The sequence below is a fragment of the Tachypleus tridentatus genome, chromosome 12 (assembly GCF_004210375.1).
Source record: "Tachypleus tridentatus isolate NWPU-2018 chromosome 12, ASM421037v1, whole genome shotgun sequence".
Lineage (NCBI taxonomy): Eukaryota > Metazoa > Arthropoda > Merostomata > Xiphosura > Limulidae > Tachypleus > Tachypleus tridentatus.
In genome coordinates this window covers 136,425,651-136,450,869 of record NC_134836.1, presented here as the reverse complement: position 1 = coordinate 136,450,869, position 25,219 = coordinate 136,425,651, and the positions used below count along the sequence as shown (strand labels likewise).

The 25,219-nt window shown below is 31.1% G+C and overlaps 1 protein-coding gene across 2 annotated transcripts in view; it reads left to right on the top strand.

Moving 5' to 3' along the window:
- Nucleotides 1–25,219, top strand: part of LOC143234814 (sushi, von Willebrand factor type A, EGF and pentraxin domain-containing protein 1-like) — a 91,499-nt gene that overhangs the window by 7,749 nt on the left and 58,531 nt on the right. For both annotated transcript variants that reach the window (XR_013018811.1, XM_076472455.1), the window contains exons 5-16: nt 805–984; nt 3,717–3,902; nt 6,365–6,550; nt 11,308–11,493; nt 15,479–15,664; nt 16,409–16,600; nt 18,706–18,891; nt 19,404–19,589; nt 21,080–21,265; nt 21,778–21,963; nt 22,783–22,968; nt 24,862–25,047. Coding sequence is in view for 1 of the 2 variants with exons in the window: in XM_076472455.1 (XP_076328570.1) it covers nt 805–984; nt 3,717–3,902; nt 6,365–6,550; nt 11,308–11,493; nt 15,479–15,664; nt 16,409–16,600; nt 18,706–18,891; nt 19,404–19,589; nt 21,080–21,265; nt 21,778–21,963; nt 22,783–22,968; nt 24,862–25,047 (2,232 nt within the window). In the remaining variant the exon portion in view is untranslated. The remainder of the gene's footprint in view (nt 1–804; nt 985–3,716; nt 3,903–6,364; nt 6,551–11,307; nt 11,494–15,478; nt 15,665–16,408; nt 16,601–18,705; nt 18,892–19,403; nt 19,590–21,079; nt 21,266–21,777; nt 21,964–22,782; nt 22,969–24,861; nt 25,048–25,219) is intronic.

Here is a 25,219-nt window from a genome sequence, read left to right as displayed (position 1 = left end):
CAAGCACCCTCATAATGACCACAAATGTAAAGAAATAATCAATTTTAAGACCTTGAAAAGCAACATTACAATAAAACCTACTGATAAAGGTTGGGTGGTTGTTATGCTGGATATAAACCACTATTACAACTCTTTCTGATCAACCAAACTAAGAAAAATTCTTTTGAAAACTGAGCACGAAGAAAAGTCTGTCCAGAAGATGTTTATCTACACTTCATAAGCATATGTTTAACTGGATTGGTGGTTGCATCATTTCTGACTCTAATACGACCATTCTACGTTCATCACTATTTCAAAGACATTCCATCTACTCTTCCCTCTTATATTAGAGACATTCCATTTACTCTTCCCTGTTATATCAAAGACGTTCCGTCCACTTGTCCCTGTTATATCAAAGATTCCCCCCCACTCTTCCCTCTTATATCAAAGACTTTTTTTTCAACATTGTTCAAAGTACAAATGTTAGAGGTTAAATGCTTCCTAACAGCCGTCTTCATAGAGTTCATGTTTGATTTCTGTATATTAATTAAAACTCCTTGATAAAGGTATATAAGCTATTAAAACTGCCATAAATGTTTTCAAAAGTCCTTAAATAAAACCACACTTCTTCTAACCATAACTAAGAAGTTAATGGAACTGTTAGAAGCGCAAATATCTTTATAGGCACACAGAAGACACATCTGCCATTTGGTCCGCCGACACACAGCTCTTCAAAGACGTTTGTTATATATTGTACAGCTGTATCAATTGTGACCTTTCATACTGTTTGAACCTTGATAAAAAAGTGACGTTATTTAAAAACAGAAATCACATGCCCACCTCTGACTGCTCCGGACAACGGTCAGACATCCGGATTCTGTTCATCTGCTGTGCCTGGAGATGTTTGTAGTTTTAGTTGTGACTCGGGCTACAAAACAGTTGGTGATGTGGACATTTCTTGTCTAAGTTCTGGACAGTGGTCAGCTCAGACACCATCTTGTGAACGTAAGTTTCTCTCTATCACATATGTTATCTTCTTATCAAACTTTTAACAGCAGTTCGAAATCTATTAAACTCTACACATACACAAATTCTTACCTCTTATAATTTCTTATAATTTTTGCCCCAGTTTACTATTAACAGTATGTCTAATAACTAAACTTTACATGTAATCACTAAACACTGGCTTAGCTAACGTTTCATAATTAAATGATAATAACCTGGATTTTAACGTTAATAAAATACTGTTACAAAACATATCATGTTGAGTGTTGAAACATAAACATTTTTTAACCAAACATGTTACAAAGTTAGCCATAGTTATGACTGTTTGTTATGACAAATCATGTAAAGTATGACAATGATCACTGCATGTCTGTGGTAAAACATCAACTATATATCTATTTGAACTATAATAACAAAAAATGTATAAATTAATAACCAATTATTGTAAGAACATTAATACTTAATTATAGTAACAATCACCAGCTGAGCGTAGATTGAAAATCACTAAACTTTCCACTTAATTACAGTATAAAAATCACAAAATTACCAATTGATTACATTATAAAAATCACTAAAATTACCAGTTAATTACAGTATAAAAATCACTAAAATTACCAGTTAATTACAGTATAAAAATCACTAAAATTACCAGTTAATTACAGTATAAAAATCACAAAATTACCAATTGATTACAGTATTAAAATCGCTAAAATTACCAGTTAATTACAATATAAAAATCACTAAAATTGCCAGTTAATTACAATACAAAAATCGCTTAAATTACAAGTTGATTACAGCATAAAAATCACTAAAATTACCAGTTAATTAGTATATAAAAATCACTGAAATTACCAGTTCCTTAGAATATAAAATCACTAAAATTACCAGTTGATTACAGTATAAAAATCAATAAAATTACCTGTTGATTAGAGTATAAAAATGACAAAGTGAACACAAAAGGAAATTCACAAAAATAACTAGCTGGTTAGAGTATCAAAGTGAGTAAAATGACAAACTAAATACAGATAGGTTGAGTTTGTACAAATTCACACAAGGTAGGTTTACTGAATACCACCCACTGCCAACTCTTGACTTATTATTTTACCAACGATTTGGGCAAATAATAATTATATTATAACGCTCTTACAGCTAAACTGTCAAGCACATTCAGGTTCAATCATGAAAACAATAAAAGTGCAAGTTGACTACTGAGGGGAGGTTATTAAATATGAACCACTGACTACACTACAGGATGAAAATTATTATAACATGAACAACTGACTATAGTACAGGATGGAAATTATTAAACATGAACAATTGACTACAGTACAGGAGGGAAAATATTAAACATGCACAACTGACTAAAGTACAGGATGGAAATTATTAAACATGAATAACTTACTACACTACAGGAGGGAAAATATTAAACATGAACAACTGACTACAGTACAGGATGGAAAATATTAAATATGAACAACTGACTACAGTACAGGATGGAAAATATTAAATATGAACAACTGACTACAGTACAGGAGGAAAATATTAAACATGAACAACTGACTAAAGTATAGGATGGATATTATAATAACATGAACAACTGACTAAAGTACAGGATGGAAATTATTAAATATGAACAACTGACTACAGTACAGGAGGGAAAATATTAAACATGAACAACTGACTAGAGTATAGGATGGAAAGTATTATAACATGAATAACTTACGACACTACAGGAGGGAAATTATTAAATATGAACAACTGACTACACTACAGGAGGGAAATTATTAAACATGAACAACTGACTACACTACAGGAGGGAAATTATTAAAATGACCAGCCAATTTCTGTTGAGTAATTATTAAAACCACGAGCTGATTACAGGAGTAAATTTACTGAAATGACCACCTGAGTGTACTCTAAAAGATTATGTGTTTCCAATATTAGTTTAATAAATAGTTCTACAACTAAACATGGTGAAATTTTAATAGATATGACGAGCAGCAAGTGTACCCAACTGGTGAACCTCTACAACAAGTTTTGTTTTATATGTCTGGTTGTAACGCTTTATTAAATTGCATATATTAATTGTTTTTTATATCTAGGATAGCAACTGTATAGGTAAGTTTCTTTATCAGAAGATGGTAGTTGTAAAACAAGAATCGCCAACAGTTGGCTTGTCAGCAAAACTTTAGAAATGTTCATATCATTTTTTATTCCTAGACTCATATTTCTATTATTAGTTATGTTTATACACATTAGGTACAGAGGACAACTTTCTTTGTTTAGGAATAAGGTGCCCACAAAACGTTTCTTAATCTAATAATAGGAATTATACCAACAGTGTACTTTTAGAAAGATATTATTTATACGTATGTAGCTGTTTTTCCTTAATCATTAGATATTTATATATTTCCCTCAACCTAAATTGTTTCACATGTAAACAAAGTTTACAAAGTTTGTCATTATCAGCATTTCTTTACAGAACTGAAGTCCAGTTTCAAGTATTTTGTTCCCATTGTTTTTGTTCATATTTGTTGCATTATTCTGCTTTTCTATTGCACTACTGTATTTCTTTCAGACAATGTAACATGATGCAGTCAGTCCTCGAAAGAGGTTGAAACTTTAGATTTAAACTAACAATTTTATACTCTTAGGGCTGTATTGGTTGTGACCTTTCATACTGATTTAACCTTGCAGTATTTGAAACTTGATAAAAATGTGACTATATTTAGAAACAGAAATCACGTGCCCACCTCTGACTGCTCCGGACAATGGTCAGACATCCGGATTCTGTTCATCTGCTGTGCCTGGAGATGTTTGTAGTTTTAGTTGTGACTCGGGCTACAAAACAGTTGGTGATGTGGACATTTCTTGTCTAAGTTCTGGACAGTGGTCAGCTCAGACACCATCTTGTGAACGTAAGTTTCTTTCTATCACATATCTATTTGAACTATAATAACAAAAAATGTATAAATTAATAACCAATTATTGTAAGAACATTAATACTTAATTATAGTAACAATCACCAGCTGAGTGTAGATTGAAAATCACTAAACTTACCACTTAATTACAGTATAAAAATCACAAAATTATCAATTGATTACAATATAAAAATCACTAAAATTACCAGTTAATTACAGTATAAAAATCACTAAAATTACCAGTTAATTACAGTATAAAAATCACTAAAATTACCAGTTAATAACAGTATAAAAATCACAAAATTACCAATTGATTACAGTATTAAAATCGCTAAAATTACCAGTTAATTACAGTATAAAAATCACTAAAATTACCAGTTAATTACAGTATAAAAATCACTAAAATTACCAGTTAATTACAGTTTAAGACTCACTAAAATTACCAGTTGATTAGAATATAAAAATCATTGAAATTACCAGTTCCTTAGAATATAAAATCACTAAAATTACCTGTTGATTAGAGTATAAAAATCACTGAAAGTACCAGTTAATTACAATATAAAAATCACTAAAATTACCAGTTGATTACAGTATAAAAATCACTAAAATTACCAGTTGATTACAGTATAAAAATCACAAAAATTACCAGTTGATTAGAATATAAAAATGACAAAGTGAACACAAAAGGAAATTCACAAAAATAACTAGCTGGTTAGAGTATCAAAATGAGTAAAATGATAAACTAAATACAGATAGTTTGAGTTTGTACAAATTCATACAAGTTAGGTCTACTGAACACCACCCACTGCCAACTCTTGACTTATTATTTTACCAACGATTTGGGCAAATAATAATTATATTTTAACGCTCTTACAGATAAACTGTCAAGCACATTCAGGTTCAATCATGAAAACAATAAAAGTGCAAGTTGACTACTGAGGGGAGGTTATTAAATATGAACCACTGACTACAATACAGGATGGAAATTATTATAACATGAACAACTGACTATAGTACAGGATGGAAATTATTAAATATGAACAACTGACTACAGTACAGGAGGGAAAATATTAAACATGAACAACTGACTAGAGTACAAGAGGGAAAATATTAAACATGAACAACTTACTACACTACAGGAGGGAAAATATTAAACATGAACAACTGACTACAGTACAGGATGGAAAATATTAAATATGAACAACTGACTACAGTACAGGATGGAAAATATTAAATATGAACAACTGACTACAGTACAGGAGGAAAATATTAAACATGAACAACTGACTAAAGTATAGGATGGATATTATAATAACATGAACAACTGACTAAAGTACAGGATGGAAATTATTAAATATGAACAACTGACTACAGTACAGGAGGGAAAATATTAAACATGAACAACTGACTAGAGTATAGGATGGAAAGTATTATAACATGAATAACTTACGACACTACAGGAGGGAAATTATTAAATATGAACAACTGACTACACTACAGGAGGGAAATTATTAAACATGAACAACTGACTACACTACAGGAGGGAAATTATTAAAATGACCAGCCAATTTCTGTTGAGTAATTATTAAAACCACGAGCTGATTACAGGAGTAAATTTACTGAAATGACCACCTGAGTGTACTCTAAAAGATTATGTGTTTCCAATATTAGTTTAATAAATAGTTCTACAACTAAACATGGTGAAATTTTAATAGATATGACGAGCAGCAAGTGTACCCAACTGGTGAACCTCTACAACAAGTTTTGTTTTATATGTCTGGTTGTAACGCTTTATTAAATTGCATATATTAATTGTTTTTTATATCTAGGATAGCAACTGTATAGGTAAGTTTCTTTATCAGAAGATGGTAGTTGTAAAACAAGAATCGCCAACAGTTGGCTTGTCAGCAAAACTTTAGAAATGTTCATAACATTTTTTATTCCTAGACTCATATTTCTATTATTAGTTATGTTTATACACATTAGGTACAGAGGACAACTTTCTTTGTTTAGGAATAAGGTGCCCACAAAACGTTTCTTAATCTAATAATAGGAATTATACCAACAGTGTACTTTTAGAAAGATATTATTTATACGTATGTAGCTGTTTTTCCTTAATCATTAGATATTTATATATTTCCCTCAACCTAAATTGTTTCACATGTAAACAAAGTTTACAAAGTTTGTCATTATCAGCATTTCTTTACAGAACTGAAGTCCAGTTTCAAGTATTTTGTTCCCATTGTTTTTGTTCATATTTGTTGCATTATTCTGCTTTTCTATTGCACTACTGTATTTCTTTCAGACAATGTAACATGATGCAGTCAGCCCTCGAAAGAGGTTGAAACTTTAGATTTAAACTAACAATTTTATACTCTTAGAGCTGTATTGGTTGTGACCTTTCATACTGATTTAACCTTGCAGTATTTGAAACTTGATAAAAATGTGACTATATTTAGAAACAGAAATCACGTGCCCACCTCTGACTTCTCCGGACAATGGTCAGACATCCGGATTCTGTTCATCTGCTGTGCCTGGAGATGTTTGTAGTTTTAGTTGTGACTCGGGCTACAAAACAGTTGGTGATGTGGACATTTCTTGTCTAAGTTCTGGAAAGTGGTCAGCTGAGACACCATCTTGTGAACGTAAGTTTCTCTTTATCACATATGTTGTCTTCTTATCTAACTTTTAACAGCAGTTCGAAATCTATTAAACTCTACAACTATACAAATTCTTACCTCTTATAGTTTCTTATATTTTTCATCACAGTTTACTGATTACTATTAACAGTGTATCTAATAACTGATCTGGCCCAGCATGGCCAGATGGTTAAGGCACTCGACTCGTAATCTGAGGGTTGCAGGTTTTAATCTCCATTGCACCAAACATGCACACCCTTTCAGCTGTGAGGGAATTATATGTGATGGTCAATCCCACTACTTGTTGGTAAAGAGTAGCCGAAAAGTTGGCGATGGGTGGTGATGACTAGCTGCCTTCCCTCTAGACTTACACTGTTAAATTAGGGATGGCTAGCACAGATAGCCCTCGAGTAGCTTTGTGCGAAATTCAAACAACAAACATTAACTAATCTTTACATGTAATCACTAAAAACTGGTTTGGATAACGTTTCGTAATTAAATGATAATAACCTGGATTTTAACGTTGAGAAAACAGTGTCAGAAAACATATCATGCTGAGTGTTGAAACATAAATATTTTTTATTGTTTCTTATTCTGTCGCACCAAACATACTCGCCTTTTTCGCATTGTGTATGTTATTATGTATTGAACAATCCATCCATTCATTGGTAAAATCCAAGAAATGCAAAATGAGTAACAGGTAATGCAACATGCCCTTGTGAAAATTTGTGCAAAATTCAAAATAAACAAAATCAAATGTAATCGTTTACCAATGAGAAACGTTTTTAAATTAGAAATAATTATCTTAAGAAACCTGACAAATATTGAACATGCCATCTGCAGGGTAGCTGATATCTGAATATAACAATGCCATCTGTAGAATAGCTGATAGCTGAATATAACAGTCTCACATGTAGAGGAGCTGACAGCTGAATATAACATTATCATCTGTAGAGGAGCTGACAGCTGAATATAACAGTATCATCTGTAGAAGAGCTGACAGCTGAATATAACATTATCATCTGTAGAAGATCTGACAGCTGAATATAACAGTATCATCTGTAGAAGATCTGACAGCTGAATATAACAGTATCATCTGTAGAAGATCTGATAGCTGAATATAACAGTATCATCTGTAGAGGAGCTGACAGCTGAATATAACAGTATCATCTGTAGAAGATCTGACAGCTGAATATAACAGTATAATCTGTAGAAGATCTGACAGCTGAATATAACAGTATCATCTGTAGAGGAGCTGACAGCTGAATATAACAGTATCATCTGTAGAGGAGCTGACAGCTGAATGTAACAGTATCATCTGTAGAAGATCTGACAGCTGAATATAACAGTATCATCTGTAGAAGATCTGACAGCTGAATATAACAGTATCATCTGTAGAAGATCTGACAGCTGAATATAACAGTATCATCTGTAGAGGAGCTGACAGCTGAATATAACAGTTTCAGTAGTGTTGGAACTCATGATTAAGTGTTATCAGTATAGATACTTCTTAAGGGAGTCAGTATGTAGTTGTTGTAGTTTTTTTTTTTTTTCCAAATTGATTATTGTGTTTTATGTTGTTGTTGTTTTCACTTCTAAAATAACCTTTAATTTCTTTATTTTACTTCAGTAACTTTCTGATATGTTTCTCATTAAAATATTATTACCGTTAGAGGACTGGCATGGCCTAGTTGTTGGAGAGCTGAACTCGAAATCTGCTTGTTGCGATTTTGAAACTAATCACTCAGCATGCTCGCTCTTCAAGCTGTTGCAGCATTATAATATCACAGTCAATGACACTATTATTCTAGTCTTCCACTTCAAAAGCGTTATAATATCACAGTCAATGACACTATTCTTCTATTCTTCCACTTCAAAAGCGTTATAATATCACAGTCAATGACACCATTATTCTAGTCTTCCACTTCAAAAGCGTTATAATATCACAGTCAATGACACTATTATTCTAGTCTTCCACTTCAAAAGCGTTATAATATCACAGTCAATGACACTATTATTCTAGTCTTCCACTTCAAAAGCGTTATAATATCACAGTCAATGGCACTGTTGTTCTTGTCTTCCACTTCAAAAGCGTTATAATGTCAAGTCAATGTCACTATTTTTCTCGTCTTTCACTTCAAAAGCGTTATAATATCACAGTCAAGGACACTATTATTCTAGTCTTCCACTTCAAAAGCGTTATGATATCACAGTCAATGTCACTATTTTTTCTAGTCTTCCACTTCAAAAGCGTTATAATATCACAGTCAAGGACACTATTATTCTAGTCTTCCACTTCAAAAGCGTTATAATATCACAGTCAATGACACTATTATTCTAGTCTTTCACTTCAAAAGCGTTATAATATCACAGTCAATGACACTATTATTCTAGTCTTCCACTTCAAAAGCGTTATAATGTCAAGTCAATGTCACTATTTTTCTCGTCTTCCACTTCAAAAGCGTTATAATATCACAGTCAAGGACACTATTATTCTAGTCTTCCACTTCAAAAGCGTTATGATATCACAGTCAATGTCACTATTTTTTCTAGTCTTCCACTTCAAAAGCGTTATAATATCACAGTCAAGGACACTATTATTCTAGTCTTCCACTTCAAAAGCGTTATGATATCACAGTCAATGTCACTATTTTTTCTAGTCTTCCACTTCAAAAGCGTTATAATATCACAGTCAATGACACTATTATTCTAGTCTTCCGCTTCAAAAGCGTTATAATATCACAGTCAATGACACTATTATTCTAGTCTTCCACTTCAAATGCGTTATAATATCACAGTCAATGACACTATTATTCTAATCTTCCACTTCAAAAGCGTTGTAATATCACAGTCAATGACACTATTATTCTAGTCTTCCACTTCAAAAACGTTATAATATCACAGTCAATGACACTATTATTCTAGTCTTCCACTTCAAAAGCGTTATAATATCACAGTCAATGACACTATTATTCTAGTCTTCCACTTCAAAAGCGTTATAATATCACAGTCAATGACACTATTATTCTAGTCTTTCACTTCAAAAGCGTTATAATATCACAGTCAATGGCACTGTTGTTCTTGTCTTCCACTTCAAAAGCGTTATAATGTCAAGTCAATGTCATTATTTTTCTCGTCTTTCACTTCAAAAGCGTTATAATATCACAGTCAAGGACACTATTATTCTAGTCTTCCACTTCAAAAGCGTTATAATGTCAAGTCAATGTCACTATTTTTCTCGTCTTCCACTTCAAAAGCGTTATAATATCACAGTCAAGGACACTATTATTCTAGTCTTCCACTTCAAAAGCGTTATGATATCACAGTCAATGTCACTATTTTTTCTAGTCTTCCACTTCAAAAGCGTTATAATATCACAGTCAAGGACACTATTATTCTAGTCTTCCACTTCAAAAGCGTTATGATATCACAGTCAATGTCACTATTTTTTCTAGTCTTCCACTTCAAAAGCGTTATAATATCACAGTCAATGACACTATTATTCTAGTCTTCCGCTTCAAAAGCGTTATAATATCACAGTCAATGACACTATTATTCTAGTCTTCCACTTCAAATGCGTTATAATATCACAGTCAATGACACTATTATTCTAATCTTCCACTTCAAAAGCGTTGTAATATCACAGTCAATGACACTATTATTCTAGTCTTCCACTTCAAAAACGTTATAATATCACAGTCAATGACACTATTATTCTAGTCTTCCACTTCAAAAGCGTTATAATATCACAGTCAATGACACTATTATTCTAGTCTTCCACTTCAAAAGCGTTATAATATCACAGTCAATGACACTATTATTCTAGTCTTTCACTTCAAAAGCGTTATAATATCACAGTCAATGGCACTGTTGTTCTTGTCTTCCACTTCAAAAGCGTTATAATGTCAAGTCAATGTCATTATTTTTCTCGTCTTTCACTTCAAAAGCGTTATAATATCACAGTCAAGGACACTATTATTCTAGTCTTCCACTTCAAAAGCGTTATGATATCACAGTCAATGTCACTATTTTTTCTAGTCTTCCACTTCAAAAGCGTTATAATGTCAAGTCAATGTCACTATTTTTCTCGTCTTCCATTTCAAAAGCGTTATAATATCACAGTCAAGGACACTATTATTCTAGTCTTCCACTTCAAAAGCGTTATGATATCACAGTCAATGTCACTATTTTTCTAGTCTTCCACTTCAAAAGCGTTATAATATCACAGTCAAGGACACTATTATTCTAGTCTTCCACTTCAAAAGCGTTATGATATCACAGTCAATGTCACTATTTTTTCTAGTCTTCCACTTCAAAAGCGTTATAATATCACAGTCAAGGACACTATTATTCTAGTCTTCCACTTCAAAAGCGTTATGATATCACAGTCAATGTCACTATTTTTTCTAGTCTTCCACTTCAAAAGCGTTATAATATCACAGTCAATGACACTATTATTCTAGTCTTCCGCTTCAAAAGCGTTATAATATCACAGTCAATGACACTATTATTCTAGTCTTCCACTTCAAATGCGTTATAATATCACAGTCAATGACACTATTATTCTAATCTTCCACTTCAAAAGCGTTGTAATATCACAGTCAATGACACTATTATTCTAGTCTTCCACTTCAAAAACGTTATAATATCACAGTCAATGACACTATTATTCTAGTCTTCCACTTCAAGACCTAAGTATTAATTAACATCTGTGATAGTTATAAAATTATTTTTGTAAATTTAATATCTATTTTTACAATTAGTTATTGAATCAGGATGCCCAACTTTGAGTGCCCCAGAAAATGGAGAATTATCTGGATTCTGTTCGTCTGCCGTGACTGGAGACAGGTGTATGTTCTCCTGTCTAGAAGAATACCAACTATTAGGAGACTCAGAGGTGATCTGTCTGGAGTCTGGCAGTTGGTCTGGAACAACTCCTACTTGTAACAGTAAGAATGTTTTGTTTTTTAACATTTTTGTTTTAACAATTTCCTAAACTGATACAAGTATATAAAATTACTTGTTTTAGATAGTTATAAAAACATTTAGTGTTTTGTAAACATCGTAATAACCATTCATACAGGAAATAATGCAGAGTGAAATAAAAGACATCCTTACTTTTTGACGCATGAAATGATAAATGGTTATAAAAATAGTTAATGTTTTGTAAACATCGTAAAAACTATTTATAACGGAATAAAAGGAAAAGACATGCACATTTGATTTCACAAAGAAAACGGTAAATGTAAAGAAACAAACATTTATTTCTGACCTGGCATGACCAAGCGAGTTAAGGCGTGCGACTCGTAATCTGAAGTTTCTCGGGTTCGCATCCCCGTCTCGCCAAACATGCTCGCCCTTTCAGCCGTGGGGGCGTTATAAAGTCACGGTCAATCCCACTATTCGTTGGTAAAAGAGTAGCCCAAGAGTAGGCGGTGAGTGGTGATGACTAGCTGCCTTCCCTCTAGTCTTACACAGATAAATTAGGGACGGCTAGCACAGATAGCCCTCGAGTAGCTTTGTGCGAAATTCAAAAACCAAACAAACAAACCTTTATTTCTGACTTAATGAACATCATTTATATTTAGTCGTCTTTTCCCAACTTAAGAAAATGTGTTTCTACCAAGTTTGTTCACCAATAAATAACTTCACTTCGGTAACTTAAATATTTGAAATCATATATAACAGGCTTTTAGTGTATGTATTATGTTATCTTGGTTTCTACTATCAAACGTGTTTCTATAGAAGGAGTAGGTAGTTTACTTTGTAGATTTAGTGAATTTATATAAAATAGCAAACAATGTTCAAAATGGTCCTAAAAATGGTATGTATTCGACGAGGAATATAAAACTCGTTCAGCTAATTATCACTTTGGTCTCCGCATACTCGTGATATTAAAAAAAAATTCACTTTCAGATGAAAAAGTATGTGACATTATGTTTGTATGTCAGAACAGCTGGTATGGGTATTCTCAACCTGAAGATGACCTAGGAAGGTTGAATCATTGTTCTCTCCCTATCAATAAGTGTTACTACCCATCCCAGCCGTTCTGAGATACATTTTTATTTCAAGTGGGTTTCTCGTCACCAAAGATATTGTTTTAATAATTTATTATTGACAAATCATGTTTTTAACAGAAAGTAACTCTGGACCGTCTTTCTTCTTTAGTGTTTAAACAGAATATGTCACTTACCACTAGAATGTCTTAGTGGTCATTAATACGGTAAATTATTAGTTAAAACTAATTACGTACAAAGTGCTCGCTAAATTGTTTGAAATAGGTTTATTTTCAAGGAAACTTTTTAAAAAGATATGTTCTGGACGTATTGTTAGAGAGACATCAGCACATCGTCGGGTCTAACAAGTCCACATGATTAGCGTGAAGCTAATACGTGTTGTTCGATTTCCGATACATCTTTAACAATTCATATCCGGTGATATGGCCATGAAGTCATTATAAGAGAAACTGTCTGATCACACTATTCAGTCAAACAAAACGTTCTTAAGAGTTGGTGCTGGGTGGTGTTAGCAAGACACTTTCCCTTTAGACTATTAGTTCAAAATAAGAGAAGGCGAGTAATGTTGGTGTTAAATTTAGAGTAAACTCTGAAAACAATTTTCTAGTAGAAATGCAAATACACTCATAAGACAGAAAGCCACATTTGAAGATAATTAAAGTTTCTAATCCTGCAGTACCTGGTTCACTTCTTGTCCAAATAAACCTTCCTTAATTAATTAAAATATAGTAAAAAACAACGTTTCTACCTTCTCAGGTCATCTTGAGGTTAAAACCTGTCTTTGTTAACACGAAGATGACCTAAGAATTTCGTAACGTTATTCTGTAGTTTATTTTAATTAAAGTTCTTGTACCCCTTACCAGCTGTAGTGAGAATACATTTTACCTTAATGTGGGTTTCACATCATCACCAAACCTTCTTTCCAAACTGCAGGCCATGAACACATTATAATTGTAATGATCAAATCAAACAATTGACACTATTTACAAACAGTAGTAGAGGTTAACTTAGTTGATGTGTATCTCAAGTACATACAGTTAAACTTTCTAATTTTATACTTTATGTGGAATATGAATGATGGCATCCATATTGAAGATAACATAGTTGACGTGTATCTCCACTAAACAGAATTAAAGTTTCATGTTCTACACGTTCTGTAGAAGTAGGAGTGATGGCATTCATGTTATATATTTAAAAACGGCTGGTATTGGTAGAGAAGCCCTTTATAAATATGTAATTTTCTCTACAAGAGGATTTTTTCGTCATCACGGATGATGGTATTCATAGTCAGGGTAACTTAGTTGATGTATATCTCAAATAAACATAATAAACGTTTCTAATTCTACACTTGCTGTAGACGTAAGAATGATGGCAACTATGCTCAAGGTAATTTAGTTGATTTGTATATTTACTAAACATAATTAAAGTTTCTAATTCTAAACTTTCTGTAGAAGTATGAGTGATTTCAATCATAGTTAAGGTAACTTTGTTGATGTGTATCTCTAGTAAACATATTTAGAATTACTAATTTTATACTTTCTGTAGAAGTAGGAGTGATGACATCAAGGTAACTTTGTTGATGTGTATCTCTAGTAAACATATTTAGAATTACTAATTTTATACTTTCTGTAGAAGTAGGAGTGATGACATCAAGGTAACTTTGTTGATGTGTATCTCTAGTAAACATATTTAGAATTACTAATTTTATACTTTCTGTAGAAGTAGGAGTGATGACATCAAGGTAACTTTGTTGTGTGTATCTCTAGTAAATATAATTAAAATTACTAATTTTATACTTTCTGTAGAAGTAGGAGTGATGACATCAAGGTAACTTTGTTGATGTGTATCTCTAGTAAACATATTTAGAATTATTAATTTTATACTTTCTGTAGAAGTAGGAGTGATGACATCAAGGTAACTTTGTTGATGTGTATCTCTAGTAAACATATTTAGAATTACTAATTTTATACTTTCTGTAGAAGTAGGAGTGATGACATCAAGGTAACTTTGTTGTGTGTATCTCTAGTAAATATAATTAAAATTACTAATTTTATAATTTCTGTAGAAGTAGGAATGATGACATCCATAGTTAAGGTAATTTAGTTGACGTATAACTCTAGTAAACATAATTAAAGTATCTGATTCCACACGTTATGTAGAATACGAGTGATGACATCCAGAATCAAGGTAATATAGTTGATGTATAACTCTAGTAAACAAAATTAAAGTATCTGATTCTACACGTTCTGTAGAACTAAGAGCGATGACAACCATAGTCCAGGTAGGTTAGTTGATGCGTATCTTTAGTAAACCAAATTAAAGTTTTTAATTCTACACTTTCTGTAGAAATACAAGTGATGACAACCATACTCCAGGTAACTTAGTTGATGTATAACACTAGTAAACACAATTAAAGTTTGTAACCCTGTGCAGTTTTTGCCACAACTAGTTGATCTTAAGACAGTTATAGAATTTTATTTCTATTGTTAGAGTATTTATGATTTGTTTACATAATGTTTTTTTAATTTTTCTAATATCTTTAACCATGTTAATTTCAAAGTGCGTTCCAGTATCACATAATAGGCCAAACTCTTCTAAGTTTCTCATTCTATAAGAATCTTCTCAAAGATATGATCTAATAACACGTACAACAAATGAATAATTATTGGTCATTTATATTTAACTGTTGTATGATTTGATCACTTGTTCAACAAATAAATCATTAATGAATGATCATATTAAACTCACAGACAAGACCTAATTCTGTGACATTCTAACAAACTAGAGAAATATAGAACGTAATTTATCAAATTAAAGAAACACACAGAACTGTGTAAGAAACCATTACCAGTGAACAAACATCTGTCACAGATAACACTGGCTTTTATCATATTCAATATGTTTCTATCCTGACTAGTTACTGAATCAGGATGTCCAACTTTGAATGCCCCAGAAAATGGAGAATTATCTGGATTATGTTCCTCTGCCGTGACTGGAGATAAGTGTACGTTTTCCTGTCTAGAAGAATACCAACTAGTGGGAGAGTCAGAGTTGATATGTCTGGAGTCTGGCACTTGGTCTGGAACAACTCCGATTTGTAACAGTAAGAATGTTTTGTTTGGTTAACATGTTTGTCTTATCACTTTACTAAACTGATACAAGTATATAAGTTTACTTGTGTTAGATAGTTATAAAACAATTAGTGTTTTGTAAACATCGTAATAACCACTCATACAGGAAATAATACAGCGTGAAATAAAAGATATGAGTGATGTCAACCATATTTAAGATAACTTAGTTGATGTGAGTCTTTAGTAAAGAGATCTGACGTTTATAATTCTAAACTTTCTGTAGAAGTATGAGTGATGACATCCATAGTCAGGATAACTTAGCTGAAGTGTATCTCTAGTAAATAGAATTAAAGTTTCTAATTCTGTACAATTGTTGATAGAAGTAGTTAAAATTTTCTAAAACTTACTTCCATAATTAAAGTATTCAAAATTTATTTACAAATTAGTTGTTTTCTTCAGTTTTAATAAAAAAGTTAATTTAGTACATTTGATGTTGTGTGTTCCTGTGTAAATTATGATAAATTATTGTACAACCATTTTATTATTTCTTCTTGTATCACTTCTAAACAAGGAATTTTGTTAGAGTATCATTAAAGATAAGATCTATGTATTTGTTTAGCCTTCTGTGACACATTAGGCTTAACGATCTCACATTCTGCAGACGAGGGATTAAAGAAACAATATGGTGAGACTGTAGACGAAACATTGACCTTGGTATTAAATAACATCTGTGATAGTTATCAAATTATTTTTGTAAATTTAATATCTATTTTTAGAATTAGTTTCTGAATCAGGATGTCGAACTTTGAGTGCCCCAGAAAATGGAGAATTATCTGGATTATGTTCCTCTGCCGTGACTGGAGACAGGTGTACGTTCTCCTGTCTAGAAAACTACCAACTAGTAGGAGACTCAGAATTGATCTGTCTGGAGTCTGGCAGTTGGTCTGGGACAACTCCTACTTGTAACAGTAAGTATGTTTTGTTAACATTTTTGTTTTAACAATTTCCTAAACTGATACAAGTATATAAAATTACTTGTTTTAGATAGTTATAAAAACATTTAGTGTTTTGTAAACATCGTAATAACCATTCATACAGGAAATAATACAGAGTGAAATAAAAGACATCCTTACTTTTTGACGCATGAAATGATAAATGGTTATAAAAATAGTTAATGTTTTGTAAACATCGTAAAAACTATTTATAACGGAATAAAAGGAAAAGACATGCACATTTGAATTCACAAAGAAAACGATAAATTTAAACAAACAAACCTTTATTTTGTTATTTATGTTGTAATTGTGATTGTTTCCTAAGATAACACATTTATATAGTTAAAAGTTTGGTTAAGCGGGCAGAGAGCATGTATAAGACCTTTTATGAACATTTGGAAATTTCTCACCAACATACTAACCTGCCTTCATGGCGATTCTGTAGGTTTTAGGGGCTCCTTACTTAAATATTACGTGAAACATATGTCGAAAAATGATTATTTTAGATAATGCCAAAACGAAATGGAGAATTATTTCTCATTCTACTGATTTTACAAATGTTTCTATTCCAGTTCATTCATATTCTTATGTTTGAACATTATCTACAATGTTTCTATTCTGGTTTATTCATATTCTTATGTGTCACCTTTATATAAAATATTTCTATTCCAGTTCATTCATATTCTTATGTGTCACCTTTATATAAAATATTTCTATTCCAGTTCATTCATATTCTTATGTTTGAACATTATCTACAATGTTTCTATTCTGGTTTGTTCATATTCTTATGTTTCACTGTTATCTGCAATGTTTCTATTCACGTTTATTCATATTATGTTTCACCGTTATTAACAATGTTTCTGTTGCAGTTCATTCATATTCTTATGTGTCACCTTTATATAAAATATTTCTATTACAGTTTATTCATATTCTTATGTTTCACTTTGATCTACAATGTTTCTATTCCAGTTTATTCATTTTCTTATGTTTCACTGTTATCCACAATATTTCTATTCTGGTTTATTCATATGTCAATGTTTTACATTTACCTACAATGTTTCTATTACAGTTTATTTCTTTTCTTATGTATCACCTTTATATAAAATGTTTCTATTACAGTTTATTTCTTTTCTTATGTATCACCTTTATATAAAATGTTTCTATTACAGTTTATTCATATTCTTATGTTTCACTGTTATCTACAATGTTTCTATTCCAGTTTATTCATATTATGTTTCACCATTATCTACAATGTTTCTATTCTGGTTTGTTCATATTCTTATGTTTCACTGTTATCTGCAATGTTTCTATTCACGTTTATTCATATTATGTTTCACCGTTATCAACAATGTTTCTGTTGCAGTTTATTCATACTCCTATGTTTCGTCTTTATCTACAATATTTCTATTCTGATTTATTTATATTCTTATGTTTCACCTTTATGTACAATGTTTCTATTCTGGTTTATCTATATTCTTATGTTTCACCTTTATCTATAATGTTTCTATTCTGGTTTATTTATATTCTTATGTTTCACCTTTGTTTACAATGTTTCTATTACAGTTTATTCATATTCTTATGTTTCACCTTTATCTACAATGTTTCTAGTCTGGTTTATTCATATTTTTATGTTTCACCTTTATCTATAAAGCTTCTATTCTGGTTTATTCATATTCTTATGTTTCACCTTTATCTACAATGTTTCTAGTCTGGTTTATTCATATTCCTATGTTTCGCCTTTATCTACAATGTTTCTGTTCTGATTTATTCATATTCTTATGTTTCACCTTCATCTACAATGCTTTAAGTTTTCAGCATATTTCTTAATATTTCCACTTTATTACTTTCTGTCTTCAGTTCAACAGTCCTACTGTCCAGCAATTACTGCTCCTGAAAATAGAGAAATAGCAGGATCATGTTTATTTTAATATCACATTTGGAAGTATCTATATAATAATAATGATAATTTTCACTGTATCTTAGAGAAATACAATTGGATACAAATATAGATACAAAATCTGTAACCACTATTATTAAACTAAACTTTAAATATTTCCTCTCTGTCACTGTTATATCTTCAGTTCAACAGTCCTACTGTCCAGTTATCACTGCTCCTGAAAATGGAGAAATAGCAGGAATATGTTCAGCTGCAGTGACAGGAGATCGATGTACGTTCTCCTGTGTAGGAGACTACCAACTAGTTGGAGTCTCAGATTTGACCTGTTTGGACACTGGAAGTTGGTCTGGAGAAACTCCAACATGTGAACGTAAGTTATATTTTTCACATTTATCGTGAACACTTTGTAGTAACAGACCAGATTATTCAGTGTTTAGACTTGAATAAATATATGAACTAGACTAGTGTAACAATACGTAACAAGAATATGGTGTTCAAGCCAACTTGTAGAAAATTATAGGTGAAGCAACTTTCGATAAAACTATTTTCAACCCTTCAACTGTGATATGTCTGAGTTACAGTGTAGCCGCCATCTTGATTTCATATCAGAACACGTGAATGAGAAAGTGTTATTCTAAGTATTCCTTATAAATAAACTCGAACTTTTTGTAGTTTCATAACACTAAATAATGTTTATGTACATATTTTAGATTCAATTTTACATAACCTTTTCTATTAGTTTAGAAACTACTTTCATTGTTATGGTAATATGATAAGGAAATTTACTCCAAATCCTTTCTTACTAAACCCCGAACCAACTCTCATGTAGATATGTATTCATTCACTACTATCATAATCTGGATTTATTCATTTTTTTTTTAGTTACACAATCAGGTTGTCCACCCTTAAGTGCCCCAGAAAATGGAGAATTATCTGGATTCTGTTCGTCTGCCGTAACTGGAGATAGGTGTATGTTTTCCTGTCTAGAAGAGTACCAACTAGTAGGAGACTCAGAGTTGATATGTCTGGAGTCTGGCAGTTGGTCTGGAACAACTCCTACTTGTAACAGTAAGAATGTTTTGTTTGGTTAACATGTTTGTCTTATCAATTTACTAAACTGATACAAGTGTATAAGTTTACTTGTTTTAGATAGTTATAAAAACAATTGGTGTTTTGTAAACATCGTAATAACCATTCATACAGGAAATAATACACCGTGAAATAAAAGATATGAGTGATGTCAACCATAATTAAGATAAATTAGTTGATATGTGTCTTTTGTAAAGAGATCTGACGTTTATAATTCTAAACTTTCTGTAGAAGTATGAGTGATGACATCCATCACAATGTTTATCGACAATGTTTCTATTACAGTTTATTTCTTTTCTTATGTATCACCTTTATATAAAATATTTCTATTACAGTTTATTCATATTCTTATGTTTCACCTTGATCCACAATGTTTATATTCCGGTTTATTCATATCCTTATGTTTCACCGTTATCTACAATGTTTCTATTCTGGTTTTTTGATATATTCTTATGTTTCACCTTTATCGACAATGTTTCTATTACAGTTTATTTCTTTTCTTATGTATCACCTTTATCTACAATGTTACTATTTTGCTTTATTCATATTCTTATGTTTCACTGTTATCTACAATGTTTCTATTCCGGTTTATTCATATTATGTATCACCTTAATATAAAATGTTTCTATTACAGTTTATTCATATTCTTATGTTTCACTGTTATCTACAATGTTTCTATTCCGGTTTATTCATATTATGTTTCACCGTTATCTACAATGTTTTTATTCTGGTTTGTTCATATTCTTATGTTTCACTGTTATCTGCAATGTTTCTATTCACGTTTATTCATATTATGTTTCACCGTTATTAACAATGTTTCTGTTGCAGTTTATTCATACTCCTATGTTTCGTCTTTATCTACAATATTTCTATTCTGATTTATTTATATTCTTATGTTTCACCTTTATGTACAATGTTTCTATTCTGGTTTATCTATATTCTTATGTTTCACCTTTATCTATAATGTTTCTATTCTGGTTTATTTATATTCTTATGTTTCACCTTTATTTACAATGTTTCTATTACAGTTTATTTAAATTTTTATGTTTCACCTTTATCTACAATGTTTCTAGTCTGGTTTATTCATATTTTTATGTTTCATCTTTATCTATAAAGTTTCTATTCTGGTTTATTCATATTCCTATGTTTTGCCTTTATCTATAATGTTTCTATATTGGTTTATTCATATTCCTATGTTTCGCCTTTATCTACAATGCTTTAAGTTTTCAGCATTCCATATCTGGTATTTTATTGAATGTTGAGATGGTTAAACAAGCGTTAGACATTAGGTTCCTATTACACTTCGAATGACCAATCTTTTTACTTATGACTAATTTTATATAATAATTAAGACAGTTTTACTATAATTTGTACAAAAATTTTGGCTCGTGTATCGTCACAAAATCTTTAACTTCTAGTATGTAGAAACAAGTTCTCAATATTTCCACTTTATTACTTTCTGTGTTCAGTTCAACAGTCCTACTGTCCATCAATCACTGCTCCTGAAAATGGAGAAATAGCAGGAATATGTTCAGCTGCAGTGACAGGAGATCGATGTACGTTCTCCTGTGTAGGAGACTACCAACTAGTTGGAGTCTCAGATTTGACCTGTTTGGACACTGGAAGTTGGTCTGGAGAAAGTCCAACATGTGAACGTAAGTTATATTTTTCACATTTATCGTGAACACTTTGTAGTTACAGACCAGATTATTCAGTGTTTAGACTTGAATAAATATATGAACTAGACTAGTGTAACAATATGTAACAAGAATATGGTGTTCAAGCCAACTTGTAGAAAATTATAGGTAAAGCAACTTTCGATAAAACTATTTTCAACACTTCAACTGTGATATGTCTGAGTTACAGTGTAGCCGCCATCTTGATTTCATATCAGAACACGTGAATGAGAAAGTGTTATTCTCAGTATTCCTTATAAATAAACTCGAACTTTTTGTAGTTTCATAACACTAAATAATGTTAATGTACATATTTTAGATTCAATTTTACATAACCTTTTCTATTAGTTTAGAAACTACTTTCATTGTTATGGTAATATGATAAGGAAATGTACTCCAAATCCTTTCTTACTAAACCCCGAACCATCCCTCATATAGATATGTATTCATTCACTACTATCATAATCTGGATTTATTCTTTTTTTTTTTAGTTACACAATCAGGTTGTCCACCCTTAAGTGCCCCAGAAAATGGAGAATTATCTGGATTCTGTTCGTCTGCCGTGACTGGAGATAGGTGTATGTTTTCCTGTCTAGAAGAGTACCAACTAGTAGGAGACTCAGAGTTGATATGTCTGGAGTCTGGCAGTTGGTCTGGAACAACTCCTATTTGTAACAGTACGAAACTTTCCTTTTGTTAACATTTTCATCTTACCACTTTCCCAAACTGATAGAAGTGTATAAGTTAACTTGTTATACATAGTTATCAAATCACATATAAACTTAATTTGTAAACATCATATTAAACATTCGTAACGAAAATAACAGAGAAAAGAAAATATATATTTATTTTTTCACGTATCAAACAAATTTACAAATTCCTCGTATGATTACAAAATCATCACATATTCAGATTACTGTGACTTATATCACTCAGTTTAAATTGTTTATATCATTTAGAAGTAGAACAAAAGTTTCCAATTCTATTCGTTCTGTAGAAGTACGAGTGATGGCAACTTTCGTGAAGGTAACTCAGTTTATGTGTATATCAAGTAAACAGAATTAAACTTTCTAATTCTTTAGAGTCGTTGGAAGAAGTAGTTAACATTTTCTAAAACTTACTTCCATAATTAAAGTATTCAAAATTTATTTACAAATTAGTTGTTTTCTTCAGTTTTAATAAAAAAGTTAATTTAGTACATTTGATGTTGTGTGTTCCTGTGTAAATTATGATAAATTATTGTAAAACCATTTTATTATTTCTTCTTGTATCACTTCTAAACAAGGAATTTTGTTAGAGTATCATTAAAGATAAGATCTATGTATTTGTTTAGCCTTCTGTGACACATTAGGCTTAACGATCTCACATTCTACAGACAAGAGATTAAAGAAACAATATGGTGAGACTGTAGAAGAAACATTGACCTTGGTATTAAATAACATCTGTGATAGTTATGAAATTATTTTTGTAAATTTAATATCTATTTTTACAATTAGTTACTGAACCAGGATGTCCAACTTTGAGTGCCCCAGAAAATGGAGAATTATCTGGATTCTGTTCGTCTGCTGTGACTGGAGACAGGTGTACTTTCTCCTGTCTACAAGACTACCAACTAATAGGAGACTCAGAGCTGATCTGTCTGGAATCTGGCAGTTGGTCAGGAACAACTCCAACTTGTAACAGTAAGAATGTTTTGTTTTGTTAACATTTTCATCTTACCACTTTCATAAACCGATACAATCATATCCGTTTACTTGTTATACATAGTTATCAAAACGCTTGTAAACTTATTTTGTAAATATCATATTAGCTATTCATAATGAAACTAACAGAGCAAAAGAAAATATATATTTATTTTTTCACATATCAAACAATAAATTTACAAATTACTATGGATCTGTTTGTAGTCTGGCGGTTGGTTTAGAACAACTCCTACTTATAACAGTAAGAATGTTTTGTTATTTATGTTGTAATTGTGTTCGTTTCTTAAGATAACACATTTATATAGTTAAAAGTTTGGTTAAGTGGGCAGAGAGCATGTATAAGACCTTTTATGAACATTTGGAAATTTCTCACCAAGATCACTGACCTGCCCTCATGGCCATTTTGTAGTTTTTAGGGGCTCCTTACTTAAATATGGCGTGAAACATATGTCGAAAAATGATTATTTTAGATAATGCCAAAACGAAATGGAAAATTATTTCTCATTCTACTGATTTTACAAATGTTTCTATTCCAATTTATTCATATTCTTATGTTTCAACATTATCTACAAGGTTTCTATTTCAATTTATTCATATTCTTAGGTTTCAACATTATATACAATGTTTCTGTTCTGGGTTTTTCATATTCTTATGTTTCTCCTTTATCTACAACTTTTCTATTCCAGTTTATTCATATTTTTATATTTCACCTTTATCTACAATCTTTCTATTCTGATTTATTCATATTCTTATGTTTCATCGTTATCTACAATGTTTCTATTCTGGTTTATTCATATTCTTATATTTGAACATTATCTACAATGTTTCTATTCTGGTTTATTCATATTCTTATGTTTCATCGTTATCTACCATGTTTCTATTCTGGTTTATTCATATTCTTATGTTTCACCTTGATCTACAATGTTTCTATTCTGGTTTATTCATATTCTTATGTGTCACCTTTATTTACGATATTTCTATTACAGTTTATTCATATTCTTATGTTTGAACATTATCTACACTGTTTCTATTACAGTTTATTTCTATTCTTATATATCACCTTTATATAAAATGTTTCTATTACAGTTTATTCATATTCTTATGTTTCACCTTTATATAAAATGTTTCTATTACGGTTTATTCATATTATGTTTCACCGTTATCTACAATGTTTCTATTCTGGTTTGTTCATATTCTTATGTTTCACTGTTATCTGCAATGTTTCTATTCACGTTTATTCATATTATGTTTCACCGTTATTAACAATGTTTCTGTTGCAGTTTATTCATACTCCTATGTTTCGTCTTTATCTACAATATTTCTATTCTGATTTATTTATATTCTTATGTTTCACCTTTATGTACAATGTTTCTATTCTGGTTTATCTATATTCTTATGTTTCACCTTTATCTATAATGTTTCTGTTCTGGTTTATTTATATTCTTATGTTTCACCTTTATCTATAATGTTTCTGTTCTGGTTTATTTATATTCTTATGTTTCACCTTTATTTACAATGTTTCTATTACAGTTTATTTAAATTTTTATGTTTCGCCTTTATCTACAATGTTTCTGTTCTGATTTATTCATATTCTTATGTTTCACCTTCATCTACAATGCTTTAAGTTTTCAGCATTCCATATCTGGTATTTTATTGAATGTTGAGATGGTTAAACAAGCGTTAGACATTAGGTTCCTATTACACTTCGAATGACCAATCTTTTTACTTATAACTAATTTTATATAATAATTAAGACAGTTTTATTATAACTTGTACAAAAAATTTTGGCTCGTGTATCGTCACAAAATCTTTAACTTCTAGTATGTAGAAACAAGCTCTGAATATTTCCACTTTATTACTTTCTGTCTTCAGTTCAACAGTCCTACTGTCCAGCAATCACTGCTCCTGAAAATGGAGAAATAGGAGGAATATGTTCAGCTGCAGTGACAGGAGATCGATGTACGTTCTCCTGTGTAGGAGACTACCAACTAGTTGGAGTCGCAGATTTGACCTGTTTGGACACTGGAAGTTGGTCTGGAGAAAGTCCAACATGTGAACGTAAGTTATATTTTTCACATTTATCGTGAACACTTTGTAGTTAGAGACCAGATTATTCAGTGTTTAGACTTGAATAAATATATGAACAAGACTAGTGTAACAATATGTAACAAGAATATGGTGTTCAAGCCAACTTGTAGAAAATTATAGGTGAAGCAACTTTCGATAAAAC